Genomic DNA, 20,470 nt, shown 5'->3' with positions numbered 1-20,470 from the left:
CGGAAGCCACGCATCAGTAAAAGGCACATGACAGCCTGCTTGGAGTTTGCCAAAAGGCACCTAAAAGACTCTGGCCATGAGAAACAAGATTATATGGTCTGATGAAACCAAGATTGAACTCTTTGGCCTGAATGCCAAGTGTCACGTCTGGAGGAAACCTGTTACCATCCCTACGGTGAAGCATGGTGGTGGCATCATGCTGTGGGGATGTTTTTCAGCGGCAGGGACTGTGAGATTGAGGGAAAGATGAACGGAGAAAAGTATAGAGAGATCGTTGATGAAAACCTGCTCCAGAGCAAGGTTCACCTTACAACAGGACAACGACCCTAAGCATACAGCCAAGACAACGCAGGAGTGGCTTCGGGACAAGTCTCTGAATGTCCTTGAGTGGCCCAGCCAGAGCCCGGACTTGAACCCGATCGAAGATGTCTGTAGAGACCTGAAAATAAATGTGCAGCAACGCTCCCCGTCCAACCAGACAGAGCTTGAGAGGATCTGCAGAGAAAAATAGAAGAAACTCCCCAAATACAGGTGTGCCAAGCTTGTAACGTCATACCCAAAAATACTTGAGGCTTTGATCGCTGCCAAAAGTGCTTCAACAAAGTACTGAGTAAAGAGTCTGAGTACTTATGTAAATGTGACATTTCAGTTTTTTTATACATTTGCAAACTTAAAAAAAACTAGAATTTTTGCTTTGTCATTATGGATTAGTGTGTGTAGATTGAGGGGAAAAAAACAATTTAATCCATATTAGAATAAGAATGTAATGCAACAAAATGTCAAAAGTCTTTCAGAATGAGCTGTGTGTGTGTCTTTCTATGCATCTGTGGGAATGTGTAAACCAGTCTGAGCTGTGTGTGATCTCCTAGTCTCTCTTTACATGGCATTAGTGTGTGTGTGTGTCTGTCTAGGGTGTCGTTATCCCACTCACACACGCGTACACACAGATGAGTAGAGGGGGAGTGTCAGCGTGGCTCGGTGTTGTCTTTATTTCCGTCTCCCTGGAAGCTAAAAACGGAGCGCCTGAAATATCTTCCCCCTAGGCTTTTAATAGCGAGGCGGCGCGAGGGAGGGAGGGATAAGGGAGGGATGAGGGGGAGGGAGGCCCCACACACGCTAGCAGAGCTAATTTAGGAACCAACGCTGACTAGAGTGGAGCTTTCTGCTGGCTCATCGTCACGGTGTGTGTCTGTCACGGGTGTGTGTCTGTCACAGGTGTGTGCTCGTCTCCATTTTTAACAGGAATCTCCTTCTGTCTTCTGTAACTCTGTGTTGGACAACATGGGTCTTTTCTAGCTGAGTCTTCTCTGTTTCTTAGTGGTTGTGATCCTGTGTGTCAGCATCACTTTTTCTGGGTGATGTGACTTTTTGCATGTGTGTCACCGTGTGTGTCACCGTGTGTGTCACCGTGTGTGTCACCGTGTGTGTGTCACCGTGTGTGTGTGTATATATATATATATATATATATTACACACACACACACACACACACCAGGCTATTTTCTGTGTTCTCCAACTTTCTTTGTTTGCCTCTCTGCCACGTGTGGGAAGGTGTGGGTGTGAGATATAGGCAGCACAGCCCGTCCCTCCCTCCCTCCTTCCTTGAAGAGCACTTTTATTTTCCACCCATCTCTTCTTGGTATTCTATCCTTCCTTCCTGTTCAGACCCTCTGTTGTGTCTTCCCCCTGTCCCTCTCCATCACACCTGTTCTAATAATGGGATTAAAACATAGTGGATCCAACACACACACACCTCATGTATGTGTGTATGTATGTGTGTGTGTGTGTGAGATATATATATATATATATACTCTACAGATCTATGCACGCGCACACACACACACGACACACAGTACAGCCACACACCCTATACACTTGGTTAGTCTGTTTAGGTCTCTACCCCCTGTAGGGATTACAGTAACCTCAGGGCTCCCCTGTCATAGGTCCACCAACTCCCCCAGAAGCATCTGTGCTCGGTTAATAATCCTTCAGTCAGCTACAGCAGAGCTACCGTGGCCCCCCAGGGGCTGGGACACAGTGTAGCACTACCAGAGTGTACTAGCTAATTATACCGACACACAGACAACCTGGTTAGACTGTAATACCTAGACCTGCTGTCTGTTGTGTAATAGTTGTTAAACTATTGTGAAGTTGACACATTTCTGCAGATAAACAGTTAGAGCTGTACAATGTCTGCTGCCTCCCTCCAACTCAACACACTGTATTTGAGTCACTGAGACGTTTGTAAGCTCTCTCCTCTCCAACTGTTCCATATCTAGACTTTCTACCTCTTCTTCCTTCCTCTGTCCTTTCCTCTGTCCTGTCTCCTCAGTCTCAACCCCTCCTCTCTGTCTGCAGTGAGTTCTGCTCTAGAGCTGAGCTATATAATGGAAAACCTACTGGCAATTATTGACTTGCACCTCTCTCCCCTTCTCTCCCTCCTTGTTCTCTCTGTCTCCTCTCTCCCTCTTATTCTCTCTTATACCTCTGTATTTCTCTCCTCTCGTTCCCTCTCTAGCCTAACAGGCTGTATAGTATTGGTGTTGAAGACAGGTGTGTAGTCTTCCCTTGGTCTTTGGTGTGTGGCCTTCTCTGTGCTGCAGTGGAGGGCTTCACAGACACAGCTACTGTGGTGAGTAGAAAGCGTGCACTTGCATTTTTGGGCAATCCACAAATGCTATAGGATTATAGTTTGTTGACTGTGTGTGTGTGTCTGTGTGTTTGTGCATGTGTGAGAAAAAGAGGGGAGTGTATGTGAGTAATTGTGTGTTAAGAAAATTCCTCCGCAGAGGGCACACGTTGTGTACATGCTGAGTGTGCATCTCTCCAGTGTGTGTGTGTGTGTGTTCCATATATTGAGTCCCGCCCTCTTCCTCCTCCAGGCTGGATGCATCACGCAGTAGAGCAGTTTGGCGGGCGTGGCACACGGGACTCCTTCCCTCTGGACGGACTCAGCCGGGTACCATGGACTCCTGTGGGCAACCGCGCCACCTGGGCGCAACCTGCCAGGTATGTTAGGTTTCCACGACAACCAACAAGCCTCACACACACACACACCTACTGGTCAATTAATTACACCTACACTAACTGAATTAGACCTGAAGTGAGAGAGTTTGAAGCTAAGACCACACGTTCAGTGTTAATCGTTATTTTAGGTTAAGGTGTATATTTCTCTCAGGTTAACTGGTCTCACAGTATTTAGTTCTGGTCTGACTCTTATTCTTGTTCTCTCTACCAGGTTTTCGCCAGGTGTCAATCAACACCAGCTCCTCCCCCATCTAGCGCCAAGTCACATGGGCGGATTGAACCATCCCAGTAAATTCTTCAATAATGGGTGAGTCCGGCATATGTTCCATTGGGCTAGCTGTAGTCTCCACCTTGTCTTTCCTTGTCACTACATTAATAACTCCAGGATGTAGTCACTGTAATCTGACTCTCTCTGTTTCCAACAGGCCCATGCAGGTTCGTGGCGGGGAAAAGCTGGAGCTGTCCCAGGCCATGTTACCTAGCCTACAGAGAGGGGACCAGCAACGCCCCCTTCCTCCCCCCCACCGGGTGTGGGAGCAGTTGGGTCAGCTGTATGACTCCCACCCCCTACCTCATTCACTTGTACCCCTACCCGGCGACCACGCCCCCCGCCTGCACAGCGGTGGATACAGCACTAGGCCTCCTACCCACCCGCCTTCCAGACCCAATCAGCTACTGAAGGTGAGAGAAGGGGCCAGTGATATGATCCGACAGGACGAGTGTAGATAAACGAGTGGCCTATCAGTGAGTGACGATTAAAGGCGGATGTCTTGTTAGGAGATGTAATGCTGACTTTTCCTCACTCTCTCCTATCTGTCAGTATGAGGGTCCTCAGGAGCACCATGTTCCCAGGGGTCCAGCATCACTGGGTGATGATATGTGGTCTCAGGTACAGCAGCAGCAGAGGGGTTACCCAGGGAAAATGCTGGGGGGGCAGCTGAAGAGGCCGGCACCCCCTCTCGGGGAGCACTCGGTCATCCAGCACACCCCGCCCCCCTCCCTTCACCCCTCCTCTCGCCCCAATGAGGACTGCCCCAGTCCTAGCAAGAGGAAGAGGAAGAGGAGTTCTGAGCAGGTACGTGGATGACTGAAACCACTGCAATCAACACTTTACTCATGCAGTTACTTTTACTTTCCACATACAGGATAAAGAAATCCAAGTCTATACTCTCTCATATGTAGCATCAGGTGATTGCATAGAATTATTTGTGACCTTTTGATATCTCAACTTAGTTTGTTGTTGTAATTTGACCATGTTGTTTTGATGGGACCTGCTGTAGTATTTACATTGTTACTCTACTCCTCTCCAGATTCCTCACCCCGGCATCCAGAGGTTCTCTGGCCCAGGAGGACAGCAGCAGCCCCCGGCCCACCTCCCCCCTCCCCCACCCAAACCTGCCTTCTGGAACCCCATACACAAGGGGAACGTCCCCTGGGCCCAGCCCGAACGCAGGAACGGGCCTCCAGAGTTCCAGATCAGACCTGTAAGAACACTACCACATCGTCAAGAGAATTCACTGTGCTTATCAGATGTGCTTATCAGGTGTGCTTATCAGGTGTGCTTATCAGGTGTGCTTATCAGGTGTGCTTATCAGGTGATTTTTTTTATAGTATTTGTTGTTGGTGGAACTTGGTTTGTTGTGTTTGACATAAAGTAACATGTCAGTTTATGAGATGCAGGTTAGGTGGTCAAATAGTTTGTCTATGGTCTCCTAGCCCACAAGTTCTGACCTGATCGTGTCGCTCTCTTTCTCTCTGGTAACAGGACTCAGCCAAGTCGGGTCTGGGCGGCTACACCTACAAACCTCCCCCTCCCTCCGCCCCTTCGCCAATCTCCCCAACCCGCATCTCCTCCCCGGGAGACTACCCCCAGGGGCGCGGAGCCCCCCCCCCACCCCACAAGCCCCAGTTCCCACCTCAGTCCCTCAATCAACCCCCCCACAATAACCACCCCCAGTACCCCAAACAACCAGCTCCAGCCCCGCCTCTCATGGGGATGGAGCCCCGGGGAGGTCCTCCTACCCCCCAGAGAGGCCCTACCACTGAGGGCCGAGGTATCAAGAACCATCCCCCCTCTCATCCTCCTCACCACCAAGCTCTAGCAAGGGGGGACAGTAGAGGAGACAGGGACAGTAGGGAGCCCCCCCAACCCTCACCAGCAAACCACACCGGCGTGCCTTACAACCCCCACCCTCACTTCCAGCCCCACGCGGGGCTGGGGCACACGGCCCCCCGCCCCCCTGCCCCTGCCTGCAGCACCGCAGTACCTCCGCAGCACAACCCCACCACCCCACACCATGAAGCGTGGAGGCCCCAGGGCCAGGGCAGGCCACAAAGCAACCACCCCCTGGTGAGTCCTGGTTTCCCAGCAGAGCTAATGTTGCACCCAGCCTCCATTTGTTAACGCGTGATCTCCGCCTTTTCAAACTGATTATTTTCAAAATCCTGAATCGACGCCCGGCGGGCTCACTGGGCACTTCACGTAGACCCGAAGAGTCCGTGAACAACTCCCATTTTACCTACTCATTGTCATTTAGCGGAGGGTTCTGTTTGGAATTGATTGGGCTTAGTTAATGGACTTAGTTAATGGACTTAGTTAATGGGCTTAGTTAATGGGCTTAGTTAATGGGCTTAGTTAATGGACTTATTAGTTAATGGACTTAGTTAATGGGCTTAGTTAATGGGCTTAGTTAATGGACTTAGTTAATGGACTTATTAGTTAATGGACTTATTAGTTAATGGACTTAGTTAATGGGCTTAGTTAATGGGCTTAGTTAATGGACTTAATTAATGGGCTTAGTTAATGGACTTAGTTAATGGACTTTTGCTAAGAGGGATTACAGGAAATATAAAGCATATCCAGTTTGCATTGTAGTGAATCGGGTTGGCGTCCCAAATGGGCCCTATCAAAAGTAGTGCACTGTGTAGGGAATTAGGGTGCCATTTGGGAAGCGGCCTGTGTCTGTTTGTATTGCGCAGTATCTTCAGTGTACTAACCTAGCATGTGTCTCTCCCTACAGGAGTCAGGTCTCTACAGGGCAGGGCCGGTATCTCAGGGGCAGCATCAGAACCAGGTCGGGGAGACCCGGGGTCCTGCACCCCTCCAGCATCATCAGCACCCCCGCCCCCACGTCAGCCCCCCTCTGGCCTCCCCCATACCTCCTACCAGGACGCCAGTCATCACCCCCACCTTCACCCCCCATCCCCCCTGCTCACAGTCACATAACAACCGCTACAGTAGTAGTATGACTGGACCTGCACTCTCCACTGTGACCACAGCCCCCCCTCCTGTGTGTTCAGCTAACAACACCCCCAGCAGCAGGAGAGGCAGGGAGACGATGGGAATGCTCCACCAGACCTCAGTTCAGCTGGAGAGGGACCCAGAAAGGGGGCCCATCCACCCCATGCTACACCCAGGGTATCAGGGAGCCCGCGTGGGCACTGCTAGCCACCCTCACCCCCAGCGGGCACCACCCAGGCCCCAGCAGCAGCCTAGCCACCACCACCAGTCTGTCCAGGGGAAGGGTTACTACGGACGGCCTGAGCCTGATCGCACTCCTTCCTCTTCGTCCTCATCCTCAGGACACCAGAGGGCAGGGGAGAGCGTTATCACCAGCAGAGGGTCTCACCCCAACCCCCTCCCGCAGACGGCGGTCACTAGCTCGCCCCATGACCGCACCATGACTGCCCCCCAACCCCACACGGTCAACTCTGCCCCTCAGCCAGGATCCAATCCCTCTTACTCCAGACTCTGTGCCCAGTCTACATCCCAGCCCCCCCAGGCTACCACCACCTCAGCCCAGGGGTATCTTAACTCTCGACCCCAGCCACCACCACCCTCAGCCCCGCAGTCCATGGAGGAGGCCCTGGATAAACTGGATGCTGAGCTGCAGGGTCATATGCAGGCCGAGGAGAGGAGAATGGACTGGGAGAGAGAGCAGGAGGAGAGGAAGAGGAGGGACTGGGAGAGAGAGCAGGAGGAGAGGAAGAGGAGGGATTGGGAGAGAGAGCAGGAGGAGAGGAAGAGGAGGGAGTGGGAGAGGGCGGAAGAGGAGAAGAGAAATAAGGAATGGGAAAAAGAGCAGGAGGAAAGGAAGAGGAGGGACTGGGAGAGAGAGAGGGAGGAAGAGGAGAGGAAGAAAAGGAGAGAGTGGGCGAGAGAGGATGAGGAGAGGAATAGAAGGATGGAGAGGAAGGAGGAGATGAGCAGGAGCAGTAAGGGGAGAGAGGAGTCCGCCATTGAGAGTCTGGAGAGACTCCTGTCAGGCAGCACTTCTTCTGCCCCACCTCCTCCTCGCCTGTCCACTGTCTCCACCTCCTCCTCCTTTGTCCTACCTCCACCCCCACCACCCCCCAGCCAGTCCTCCTCCTCACCCCCCTACCCCTGGCTGAGCCGGGCCGGGGCACCCCCTTGTCCCCCAGGCCATGCACCACCGTCTCCCGCCCCCCTGGAGAGGTCGCAGCCGCCCCCTCTCACCCCCCAGACGGAGTATGCCAGGGAGAAGCAGAGGCAGAGGGAGAAATGGAGTGGGAGTCCCCAGTCATCATCTCACAGTAGTAACGTTACCTCAGGGAACAACGCCCGGTCCTCATTGGGGCCCTCCTACCCTAACAACCCCTCTGCTGTTACCTCTTACCCCAACCACCCCGTAAATAACACCACCATGCGAGGCACCCCCCGTCCACCCAAAGACACTCCCCAACCCAAGGAGAAAGATAGTCAGCAGGCCAGAGGAGGAGTAATTGGGCCTACGGGTCCCCTCCACAGCTCCATCAGCATCACCCTCCGAGAGCCCCCCAAACTCTTCCAGGCTTTCCCCAGGGACAGCCTTTCGTCCGCGACCAACCCCTCCAGAACCACCAGCAGCACCTCCAGCACAGGGTGTCTCCTCCACAAGCGCATGCCCAGCGGAGGCCTAGGCAGCCTGGGTAGCAGCGCCAGCAGCAGCAGCAGCGGAGACTCGGACAGCGCCCAGTTTGAGGAGGAACCATCGGAGCTCTCTACGTTACTCCCGGACGGTCTGGCCAACATCATGGCCATGCTGGATGAGTCCATCAAGAAAGAGGAGGAATCTTTCTATAGCAGCGACCGAAACGGAGCTAGAGAAAACAACACCTTCTCTGATACCGTGCCACCGGACAAGAGCTACCTGTGCGCCCCGGACCTCATTCCGGCGCCCAAGCAGCAACCGCAGGATGACTTTGTTGGGGCGAACCTCCATGCCAGCCCCCCCGTGCTGAGCCGTCAGGGCTCCCTGGCCTCCCCCTGCAGTCGGACCTCCTCCCTCAACGAGGAAGAGGAGGAGGGTTGTCCCACCCTGAAACCCGCTCCGGAGCTCCACAAGCCAGCCGTCCCTCTCAACCCCAACCCCCAGTCAGGGACTAACTACAGCCACAGTGACCTGGCTAAACTCTACGGTCTCCCGGAGCCCGCGAAGAGCGAGTGCGACGACGAAGATGAGGAAGAGGAGTCGGAGACCCCGTCCAGTTCCCCTCCCCCGCCCCAGAGACCCCACCTCCACCAGACGGGGGTGAGCAGCACCTTCAAGTCCCCGGCCGCCCTGGAGAACCAGAAGTACACCTACAGAGGAGGTCCATTTGGCCGCCCGCCCCCCTCCGCTCTGGGGGGACTGAAGTACTCCTCCTCCCTCTCTCTGGGTCCCGACATCCAACAGCAGCAGAATAGCACCTCCCCCACCTCCGATTCCACCAATCACCCGGGCTTTACACCGCCCCGAAAGTCCCGCCCACACTCACCCTCCAACTGGGAGGCCAAGAGACAGGTCAATATCAAGATGGAGGCGCCTGATATCTGGAGAGATGGGAGGGAGGCCACGGAGAAAAGGATCCATTCCTCAAAGTCACATTTGAATCCCTCCACACAATCCATCAAGATGGAGCCGAAAGAAGAGATGAAGCTCACTACCATCTCTGAGTCTTCTCTAGCCGAGCTGGGACGGAGCTGTGAGGTCTCCCTGACCCGGCACTCCAATTCCCTCCCCAGCAACAACACCTCAGACAGGACCAAGACTGAGCTGAAACACGAGGACAGGCACCACAAGCCTGAGAGAGAGAGGGAACGAGACAGAGAGAAGGACGGAGAGACTGAGAAGAAGAGGAAACACGGCAACGGCAAGAAACACCAGGACAGGAAAGAGAGGAAGAAAAAGCACAGAGAGAAACGAGAGGAGATGTCCTCCTCCCACTCCAGTTCCAAACGGCACAAGGAGGGCAAAGTTCACAAGGAGAAGAAGGAGCACCTGCGGATCCTTGGGAACGCGGACCTCCAGAGCAAGGAGATCCGGGAGAAGGACCGCGACCACGTTCACGCTGACATGGAGAGAGACCGGAAGAGGAGGAAACAGGCTGGTTCCACTAGCGGAGACGAACCCTCAGAATGGGCGTCCCATAGTAGAAGTGAAAAAAGTTCTGGTGTCATGTCCTCTTCTCAGGGCAGTGAGGTTGGATCGACACTGCAGGGTTCGGCTGCTGACTTCATGAAGCTGAAGGCCCTGTCGGACGGGCCGCCCAAGGAGCTGAAGGCCCTGTCGGACGGACCGCCCAAGGAGCTGAAGATCAGGCTGATCAAGGTGGAGAGCGGAGACCGAGAGACGTTCATCGCCTCGGAGGTGGAGGAGAAGGGGACACCGCTGGAGGAGATCAACATAAACAACACAGCCGCAGAGGTCATACGGGCCTGCAAGTGAGTATGGAGGAGGAGAGGGGGATGGAGGGGTGAACAAGGCAGGAGCGTGTGGGGCGGTTTTACCAACTGGAAGTAAAGGATGGTCCATTCTAGTAAATACATTTCTAAAAAGACAGCTTTTATGCTCTAGTTTGTGACTGTGTTTTATCTATAAAAAATAAATAATTGAACTCTTCTCTCAGGGGTGCGAGGGTGAAGGGGAAGTTCAGAGAGTCCTACCTGCTCCCTGCGTTCTCTGTCAAGCCCCTGTTTACTACAGAGCCCATCCCACGGGAGAAACTCAACCCTCCCACACCAAGCATCTATGTAAGTCCCTGTCGATCACCATAACCCCACCACACATCTCACATATCTATCTTTCTCTGCACCACGTCTCCCATGATATTATTACACTCTGTCTCTTTCTCTAATAATGTGTAGTGTGAAATTAAAATCATTTTCTAAGCCTGTATTTATTATGGATCCTCGTTAGCTGCTGCCAGTTACTCTTCCTGGGGTCCAGCGAAATTAAGGATCCCGGGCTGTATCACAACCAGCCGTGATCGGGAGTCCCATAGGGTGGCGCACAATTGGCCCAGCGTCGTCCGGGTTAGGGGAGGGTTTGGCCTGGGTAGGCCGTCATTGTAAATAAGAATGTGTTCCTAACTGACTTGCCTAGTTAACTAAAGGTTAAATAATTTAAAAAACAAATCACAACAGATTTCACAACACATTGTGTGCCATCAGGCCCCTACTCTACTACCACATATCTACAACACAAAATCCAGGTGTACGTGTGTGTATAGTGCGTATGTTATTGTGTAGGTATGCATGTGCCTGTGCCTATGTTTGTGTTGCCTCAGTCTCCCCAGTTCCATCAGGTTTATTATTATTTTTATCTGATTCTACCGTTTTCATCAGTTACCTGATGTGGAATAGAATTCAATGTAGTCATGGCTCTATGCAGTACTGTGCATCTCCCATAGTCTGTTCTGGACTTGAGGACTGTGAAGAGACCTCTGGTGGCATGTCTTGTGGGGTATGTATGGGTGTCCGAGCTGTGTGCCAGTAGACAGCTCAATGCATTCAACATGTCAATATCTGACACAAATACAAGTAGTGAAGTCAATCCCTCCTCCACTGAGCCAGTACTGTACTGCCCTCTGTTGGTAGAAAACGGTACCTGATGTGAATTATTAGAATTGTACTAACTGTTCTATCCTCCCACCTGTCTATAGCTGGAGAGTAAGAGAGATGCCTTATCCCCAGTACTACTGCAGTTCTGTACAGACCCCAAGAACCCTGTTACTGTCATCAGAGGACTGGCTGGATCCCTACGACTCAGTGAGTTTAACACATCCCGTCACACACACTTCACGTCGTTATCAATCATTTATTCAACATAATCTACCACAGTAACCACACAAATCATTCATTCAAACTGCACTACCTACCTACAAATAGTAATCATGCCATACCATTTCATCCCACACAGTCAACTGCGTTTATTTTCAGCAAACTTAACATGTGTAAATATTTGTATGAACATAAGATTCAACAACTGAGACAAACTGAACAAGTTCCACAGGCATGTGGCTAACAGAAATGGAATGTGTCCCTGAACAAAGGGGGGGGTCAAAATCAAAAGTCAGTGTCTGGTGTGGCCACCAGCTGCATTAAGTCTCTCCTCCTCATGGACTGCACTAGATTTGCCCGTTCTTGCTGTGAGATGTTACCCCACTCTTCCACCAAGGCACCTGCAAGTTCCCAGACATTTCTGGGGGGAATGGCCCTAGCCCTCACCCTCCGATCCAACAGGTCCCAGACCTGCTCAATGGGATTGAGATCCGGGCTCTTCGGTGGCCATGGCAGAACACTGACATTCATGTCTTGCAGGAAATCACACACAGCAAGAGCAGTATGGCTGGTGGCATTGTCATGCTGGATGTCAGGATGAGCCTGCAGGAAGAGTACCACATGAGGGAGGAGGATGTCTTCCCTGTAACGCACAGTTGAGTTGAGATTGCCTGCAATGACAACAAGCTCAGTCCGATGATGCTGTGACACAAGACCCCAGACCATGACGGACCCTCCACCTCCAAATCGATCCCGCTCCAGAGTACAGGCCTCGGTGTAACACTCATTCCTTCGACGATAAATGCGAATCCGATCATCACCCCTCATGAGACAAATCCGCGACTCGTCAGTGAAGAGCACTTTTTGCCAGTCCTGTCTGGTCCAGCGATGGTGGGTTTGTGCCCGCAGGCGCCGTTGTTGCCGGTGATGTCTGGTGAGGACCTGCATTTACAACAGGCCTACAAGCCCTCAGTCCAGCCTCTATCAACCTATTTTGTGCTTTCCTGGTGTAACTCTGGCAGTTGTTGTTGCCATCCTATACCTGTCCCGCAGGTGTGATGTTCGGTTGTACCGATCCTGTGCAGGTGTTGTAACACGTGGTCTGCCACTGCGAGGACGATCAGCTGTCCGTCCTGCCTCCCTGTAGCGTCTCACAGTACGAACATTGACATTTATTGCCCTGGCCACATCTGCAGTCCTCATGCCTCCTTGCAGCATGCCTAAGGCACGTTCACACAGATGAGCAGGGACCCTGGGCATCTTTCTTTTGGTGTTTTTCAGAGTCAGTACAAAGGCCTCTTTAGTGTCCAAAGTTTTCATAACTGTGACCTTAATTGCCTATCGTCTGTAAGCTGTTAGTGTCTTAATGACCGTTCCACAGGTGCATGTTTATTAATTGTTAATGGTTCATTGAACAAGCATGGAAAACAGTGTTTAAACCCTTTACAATGAAGATCTGTGAAGTTATTTGGATTTTTACGAATTACCTTTGAAAGACCGGGTCATGAAAAAGGGACGTTTCTTTTGTTGCTGAGTTTATGTTAAACCACTGTTTCTCTCTCTCTCCTCAGACCTGGGTCTGTTCTCCACTAAGTCTCTGGTGGATGCTAACTCTGAGCATGCTGTGGAGGTGAGGACCCAGGTACAGCAGCCTGCTGATGAGAACTGGGACCCCAGCGGCACGGGGCAGACCTGGCCCTGCGAGAGCAGCCGCTCACACACCACCATCGCCAAGTACGCCCAGTACCAGGCCTCCAGCTTCCAGGAGAGCCTCCAGGTATGGATGGATGCAATGATACACACACATCATGTGTACACACACACCTCTTATGTTTCACTTACCTCTACCTTCTTCTTTTGTGTCTTCAGGAGGAGAAGGGGAGTGATGAAGATGATGATAACGAAGATGAGGAAGACAAAGAGAAGAGTAAGGAGACTAGCTCTGAGACGTCTAACAAAGACCCCACAAGCAAAGACGCTACCAGTACCGAGCTGAAACCAGTGGGGAAGATCATCAAGTTTGGCACCAACATTGATCTGTCAGATCCCAAGAGGTAAGCTGGAGATAGGGATGCATTTTATTACCACATAGAACATGTGGGACTTTTCCCATTTGTTCCAGAACTTTCCTCTGAGGTTTTGCTGACCCATACTGGTCAGGTTTCCGTACTGCATCTTTATTACATAAGCCACGTCCATTGCTAAGCAAGGCCATATTGTGCAAAATCACGATAGTACATAAGATCCTTAGTGATGATAGCATTGATGCTACTACTGCCACTCAGACTGGGTTCTGTTGGCCAGTTTATAACCCTGTCCTCCCGCTCTCTCCCTCCCAGGTGGAAGGCCCAGCTGCAGGAGCTCCAGAAGCTTCCGGCCTTCATGCGTGTGGCGTCCAGCGGCAACATGCTGAGCCACGTAGGTCACACCATCCTGGGCATGAACACTGTCCAGCTCTACATGAAGGTCCCCGGGAGCCGCACGCCTGGCCACCAGGAGAACAACAACTTCTGCTCTGTGAACATCAACATTGGGCCTGGAGACTGCGAGTGGTTCTCTGTGCATGAAAACTACTGGCCGGCCATCAACGACTTCTGTGAAAAGTAAGTAGTGTGGCCATTGGTTGATACACTAGCGTGACTTACTGAATGTGTTGATGATGAGGAACAATAATCCATTCCTGATTTGAGCCTGTTTGATGTAGGGGAAGAAATCTGTCCAATTCGCCCTTCCAGGTAACTAGAGCTCAGCTCGTGAGTCCTTAGAATGTAAAATAGTACAAGTGTCTCATCTACTCAAGTGTACCATTCTCCCAACGTATCACCCACTACCTCAGAGGATCTAACCCCAGTATCACCCCCCTCCTTCAGGCATGGAGTAGACTACCTGACCGGTTCCTGGTGGCCTGTTCTGGAGGACCTGTACCGATCCAACATCCCCGTGTACCGCTTCATTCAGAGACCAGGAGACCTGGTGTGGATCAACGCAGGGACCGTCCACTGGGTCCAGGCTGTGGGCTGGTGCAACAACATAGCATGGAACGTGGGACCACTCAACTGTACGTTAACTCCCTGATAAAGGGAACTACATTACTCTTGCTACAGATGCAAATGTTTGACTCCGCCCATCTACTGAAACGCATTGCCTTAAAGCCATTGCTTGACTTTAATGGTTAGTGTTGTTTTATGGACCTGTTTCTCTTGGTCAGCCATTTTGACTTGAGAGTTTTGAGGTTAATGACCGTAGTCCAAATCCACACCAACCAAACGCACAAGTAGGGGACGGATGTTGAAGATCCGTTGAAGAAACATACAAGGTCACTAACTGTTGAAGCGCTTTCAGAACGTCAGGCACTAATGTTAGCGTTGTTCCTCTCTGCAGCCTACCAGTACCAGTTGGCCCTGGAGAGGTTTGAGTGGAACGAAGTGAAGAAGGTCAAGTCCATCGTCCCCATGATCCACGTGTCCTGGAACGTGGCCCGCACCGTGAAGGTCACCGACCCAGACACATACAAGATGATCAAGTGAGTGCAGGCCGATGGGTCCTCTATTTAAGCAGTAAGGCCAGAGAAAGAGTGGTACGTGGCCAATATACCACAGCTGCTTTAGTGCTATTATAAACTGGTTACCAAGGTAATTAGAACAGTAAAAAGTCATTTTCTGTCATACCTGTGGTATTCCATTCAGGGCTCGAACCTCATCCTCTCTCCCTCCCTCCCTCAGACACTGCCTGCTGCAGTCCATCAAGCACATCCAGGTTCTGCGAGACCAGCTGGTGACCGCAGGGAAGAAGATCTCCTACCAGAGCCGGGTGAAGGATGAGCCAGCCTACTACTGCAACGAGTGTGACGTGAGTAATACATCTACCCAGCCCTCTCGATACGAACCCTCAAACCCCCGTCCCCCCCCCGTCCCCCGTCTGCCAGCACCAAACCGCCTTCTAACTGAACCCAAAACACAAACACTTACCTTACAATCAGATTGCTTCAGCATGCTTTCAATTCATCCCCATGCATTACAATACGAGCCCTGTCCCACAGCCCAGTGATCCCTGCCTGTATACTGACTGGGTGTGTGTATATATTCTGTCCGCCAGGTGGAGGTGTTTGACCTGCTGTTTGTGACGTCTGAGAGCGGCAGCAGGAAGACCTACGTGGTCCACTGTGAGGACTGTGCCCGCCAGAGGAACCCCAGCCTCTCCAACAACGTAGTGGTGTTGGAGCAGTACCGCATGGAGGAGCTAATGAGTACCTACGACACATTCAACCTGGTGAGGAGACAAATCTTTTTCTTATGAGACACGCATATTTTTAATTTAACCTTTTATTTAACTAGGCAAGTCAGTTAAGAACAAATTCTTATTTACAATGACGGCCTACCAAAAGGCAAAAATAAATACAATATAAATATAGGACAAAACACAAGAGACACAACATAAAGAAAGACCTAAGACAACAACATAGCAAGGCAGAAACACATGACAACACAGCATGGTAGCAACACAACATGACAACAATATGGTAGCCGCACGAAACACGGTACAAACATTATTGGGCACAGACAACAGCACAACGGGCAAGAAGGGAGAGACAACAATACATCACACATAGCAGCCACAACTGTCAGTAAGAGTGTCCATGATTGAGTCTTTAAATGAAGAGATTGAGATAAAACTGTCCAGTTTGAGTGTTTGTTGCAGCTCGTTCCAGTCGCTAGCTGCAGCAAACTGAAAAGAGGAGCGACCCAGTGATGTGTGTAATTTGGGGACCTTTAACAGAATGTGACTGGCAGAATGGGTGTTGTATGTGGAGGATGAGGGCTGCAGTAGATATCTCAGATAGGGGGCAGTGAGGCCTAAGAGGGTTTTTATAAATAAGCATCAACCAGTGGGTTTTGCGTTAGGTATACAGAGATGACCAGTTTACAGAGGAGTATAGAGTGCAGTGATGTGTCCTATAAGGAGCATTGGTGGCAAATCTGATGGCTGAATGGTAAAGAACATCTAGCCCCTCCAGAGCACCCTTACCAGCCGATCTATAAATTACGTCTCCGGAATCTAACATGGGTAGGATGGTCATCTGAATCAGGGTTAGTTTGGCAGCTGGGGTGAAAGAGGAGCGATTACGATAGAGGAAACCAAGTCTAGATATAACTTTAGCCTGCAGCTTTGATATTTTCTGAGAGAAGGACAGTGCACCGTCTAGCTATACTTCCAAGTACTTGTATCTTTCTTATGAGACACAGACACACACTATTTCTTATTATGAGACATGCACACACAACCTTTTTCAGTTTTTTTGTAAGACACGAGCACGCTCACTCAGTCTGCCCTGACAATCTGAGGCTAGTATATCTAATGTTCTGTCCTGTCTTCTCTCTCCAGGCTGCAGCGCCCAGTTCACGGTGATGAAGATCCTCCACGTCTCGCAGCCATAACCAAAACTCCTGCCAGACAGGACTAAACACACCTTTTAAAATGTCTTTTAACCTTTTTTCCTTCATTATTTAAGATATTTTTTACTACTACTGCCGATCAAAACAGCCAATCGAAAACCAGTTTACTACTCATCATCACTGTTTACAAAACCAAACCGCCAATCAAACTCCAGTTTACTTTTGTTGTCTACGGTGCTCAAGACCAGCTTACTTACTGGTTTCTGGAGGACTTGAAAAAACGGAAAGGCAGTTGGTGCTAGCTACCATTGTAAACAATTAACTGAGTTGACGGTTGTTATCAATGGCATGAATTTTTGTTATTTCCGGATTTCTTAAAACAAATTGTCGTCTTGAATACTAAAATGTGTAAATGCTGTTTGTATTTTTTTGTGGGGTGCTGTTTTCTAAAATAATTTATTTTCCTTTTTTTAAGACTAGATCAGCCTAGATATATATACCACATTGGCCTTGTGACTTGTATTTAGAAGAGAAATAAGATGGAAAATACTAATAATAGAGATGACATTTTTCTAAAAGCATTAAGAATAAGAAGACCCATTTTTGGGGGGGTTTGGAATGCTTCAAAACATACGGGTTTTAAAGACAATTTTGTTTTTTAGTTCTTGTCTTTCTGACTCTTGTATGTGTTGTAAATGTTGTGTTTTTACAAATGTATAATGTTTATTTCCTTAGGAGTGAGAAAGAAGGCAATTGTCACACCTCTTTAGGACATCAGGTCTTTGTTTTAATGAATTGTTTCCATTTTTCATCGTGATAATATTTCAGTTGGTGTAATAATTCATTGTGTTGTACCTCTGATTTTGTTTTTAGGTTTTTTTTTTATATACAGATGTATTCTTTTTTTTGGGGGGGGGGGATTTTACATTGTACATTGTTCTTTTTTTATTTAAAATGTGTCTCGTATTTATTGGATGTCTATGTTCTCCCCTTGTTTTTATTAGGGTTGTACAAGTTTGAAAGTTTTTTTTTATGGTGATTCTATGTCCTCTGTAACAACTTTGTCACAGGAGGACAAAGTTTTCTCTGGTGCTTCTTCTGGTTCTATACATATATAAATGATATTTCTAATGAATATAACTTACACCTTCCCCTGTAGTTGCTAGGATACACAGCCGAGGTAGAAAATTGACTAACGGAATACTGTCTTTGTAATGTGTGAAAAAAACAAAACTACATTTTCTGTACATTTTTTAAAATTTTTATCTGAGAAATCGTCATTTTGTTTTTCATCCTTTTTAGGGGCCTTTAGATTAAATGAATGATTTTTAAAATGTTATCTGTTGGAGTATTGACAGTTCTCTGATGAACAATTTCTTATTTTTAATCCTTTTTAAGATGAGAATTCTATTTTTCCTGTTCCAAAATACCTTTTCATTCATTTTAAACTGCACTGTTTAGAGAATTCCCAGACACATACACACACACACACAACCAACTGAGCCAGACATGTCTTAAACACTTTGTGAATTTGTGTGACATTACTATGATTATTATTAATAAATAAATGCTTTTGATTAAAGCCACATTTGCATATTTTTTTTTTTATTTTACTTGGAAATGAAATTGATGGTACTCACCTCAGCTGAACTGCTAACACAGTCACCTGAGTTGTTCTGGCCGATGTATGAAACAGACCACATCTCTTACCAGATACCACCACCAATTGGAAATCCCCTAACGTAAAGAAATAATGTACCATCCCAGTTAGTCAATCTGAAAATATACTGTAGGCTACTGTGGCCTTGTAACTATAAAATATAGTGTAGAATCTAGCATAATGAATAAAGCCCTCGGGGCTACCCATGAGCATTTGGCCTGTTCAAACCGAGAGGGAAAACCCCTGCTTGACTGTTTACTTGCCTAGTTAAATAAAATAAATATAATATATAATCCATCTATGGTGTTTTTGAACATCCAGCTCATCATGACTTCCTGCCTGCGGCTGATTGGCTGACAGACTGACCACTGACGTGGGTGTGAGGGGATGTGAGACAGAGGAGCGGATATCTTCTATTTACACTTTGGCCCCATATACAATAACAACCCGAACCCTCATATCGCTCGGCTGTCGCAACATATGCCTAGCACTTGCAGAGGTCGCTTCATTCAAGACAATCACTAACAGTTTTGTTTGTGTGTGTAGAAAAAATAAAAATCGGTGTTAACAGGGGTTTCCATATGGTGAATCTCATCCAAGGTAAACTGAGTGAGGAAGCAGGCCCTAACCAACAGCAGTGTCATACAGATAGCAGACAGGGCAGGAAATAGCAGGGAGCAGCACACAGGACTCAATGACAAAGTAGAGATTTCAGTTTATCTCCCCTGATCATTTCACTGACAGAGACAACTCTATAGTACGTGTGAATTATTTCAGGGGATAGGAATGGACTACCGCTGAATGGTGGTGAAATAGCCAGTAATTGTTTTGACATCCATGATTACGGATGCTGATTGATCTAATACAATCAGGAGACTTCAACACAGACATATACACAACATTGAGGGAGAACGAAGTAAAAAAAAAAGCAAAGGCCGCTCATAAAACAAGACCGATCATATTCAAAATCACCAAACACATATCCACCAATCCAGCACAGACCTGGTCCTTTACCTAATCTTTCTCTATTGGGTCCATCTAATATCAGTTATTTCAGAATAATGGTTCATTCCTGCCTCATCAGTGGAAAGCGGTGAGAGATAGAATGTCCGTGTGTCCCGTCCTGTGACCCGGGGTGAAGAGATCAACAAGGGGTCAAGGACAGAGGAACGCTGGACAGACCAGAGGATATCCTGCTTCCATAGGAAGTTGCGTCCGGCGTCCACTACGCCCTGATATCGACCGCCACGGATGGTCAGTCTGGGGTGGGGCGGGGGGGTTAGATGATGATGTGTGTGGGGTTATTAATAAACATAGCCGATGCTCCGACTATGAAGTAAGCTATTATTAATTTACTGTTACTCAGATGGTATCAATGCAATATATAGATTGTTATGTGGATATATACCTTACTTGAAGACGTTTCTTCAAGGTTTCCCTCAGTGATTAGTTTCAACATGGCACAGTAGGAGAGGAGTATTGGCAAAAATTGGCTAAGAGTCTCTCTTGGTTGGACAGACTCACAAAATGCAAACACTACAATTACTCAATCAACCTGTGTGATATCAGAGTTGTGTGGTTTCCACAGTTAGTTTTGGAAGCTATTACTTGGTCACTCTCTTTCTCTCAGCAACACTTCTGATTGCATTGCGTAAAACCCCATCCCTGACTTCCACCCTCCTCCCATCCCATCTACTCATTCATCTTCCACTTCTTCCACAATCCAACATTAACAAAGTAAACCATAGGCCGTGTATGACATAAACACAGATGCAAATCGGGCTCTTGGGTGTACAGTTCAGTCAGAGGTAGAAGATGAGGCATTTGTCTTCTTTCTTTGCTCTGATAAGCATTATATCATCTAACAAATGACATCAACATGTAAAGATCAGTATCTCTAACTCATATATTTCAGCCTGTTTTGATCACCTCTGTCTCTCTAGCCCCATTTATACCTGATTCTAACTTGCATCTTTTGTCCTGATCTTGTCCACATTCTGATCGTGCCTTCATTTTTAGACAGGTCTAGACGACTAAAAGGTCAATTGTGATCTGATTGTGATCAGATCTTATAAGTATAAACAGACAGGTCAGATCAAGATCAGGATGAAGGACGTATTTTATCGGCAGGTATAAACAGGGCGTCTGTCCTCCACCACTCAGGTATGAGTGAGTATATTCATTTATCTCTATCTTAGTATATATTATTTTTATACCATGGCATTGTTGAATACTCATTTCTTATTGACTTGAAGGGCATTCTAGAGCGTGCATTATTTCCCTATATCGCACGTAATATTTGCACGGTAGAATTCAATGGCTAAAGATTATTTTTACATGTTTCGTTTGA

General features: G+C 48.6%; 1 protein-coding gene across 3 annotated transcripts in view; it reads left to right on the top strand.

Annotated features, from left to right (window-relative positions):
* LOC139416034 (lysine-specific demethylase 6B-like) overlaps positions 1 to 18,046 on the top strand; it is a 285,869-nt gene extending 267,823 nt beyond the window's left edge. For all 3 annotated transcript variants that reach the window (XM_071164270.1, XM_071164271.1, XM_071164272.1), the window contains 18 exons: positions 2,518 to 2,631; positions 2,882 to 3,008; positions 3,238 to 3,333; positions 3,452 to 3,707; positions 3,847 to 4,101; positions 4,337 to 4,510; positions 4,792 to 5,376; positions 6,047 to 9,729; positions 9,915 to 10,038; positions 10,950 to 11,055; positions 12,639 to 12,844; positions 12,937 to 13,121; positions 13,407 to 13,670; positions 13,938 to 14,125; positions 14,449 to 14,590; positions 14,790 to 14,916; positions 15,163 to 15,336; positions 16,450 to 18,046. In XM_071164270.1, the coding sequence (XP_071020371.1) occupies positions 2,887 to 3,008; positions 3,238 to 3,333; positions 3,452 to 3,707; positions 3,847 to 4,101; positions 4,337 to 4,510; positions 4,792 to 5,376; positions 6,047 to 9,729; positions 9,915 to 10,038; positions 10,950 to 11,055; positions 12,639 to 12,844; positions 12,937 to 13,121; positions 13,407 to 13,670; positions 13,938 to 14,125; positions 14,449 to 14,590; positions 14,790 to 14,916; positions 15,163 to 15,336; positions 16,450 to 16,473 (6,711 nt within the window). In that variant the 5' untranslated portion in view covers positions 2,518 to 2,631; positions 2,882 to 2,886 and the 3' untranslated portion in view covers positions 16,474 to 18,046. The remainder of the gene's footprint in view (positions 1 to 2,517; positions 2,632 to 2,881; positions 3,009 to 3,237; positions 3,334 to 3,451; positions 3,708 to 3,846; positions 4,102 to 4,336; positions 4,511 to 4,791; positions 5,377 to 6,046; positions 9,730 to 9,914; positions 10,039 to 10,949; positions 11,056 to 12,638; positions 12,845 to 12,936; positions 13,122 to 13,406; positions 13,671 to 13,937; positions 14,126 to 14,448; positions 14,591 to 14,789; positions 14,917 to 15,162; positions 15,337 to 16,449) is intronic.
* Positions 18,047 to 20,470: the final 2,424 nt, after the last annotated feature.

Source organism: Oncorhynchus clarkii, chromosome 9 (assembly GCF_045791955.1).
Source record: "Oncorhynchus clarkii lewisi isolate Uvic-CL-2024 chromosome 9, UVic_Ocla_1.0, whole genome shotgun sequence".
NCBI classification, from domain to species: domain Eukaryota; kingdom Metazoa; phylum Chordata; class Actinopteri; order Salmoniformes; family Salmonidae; genus Oncorhynchus; species Oncorhynchus clarkii.
Note: the sequence above shows the minus strand (reverse complement) of the source record. Positions and strands in the feature narration are given on the sequence as shown.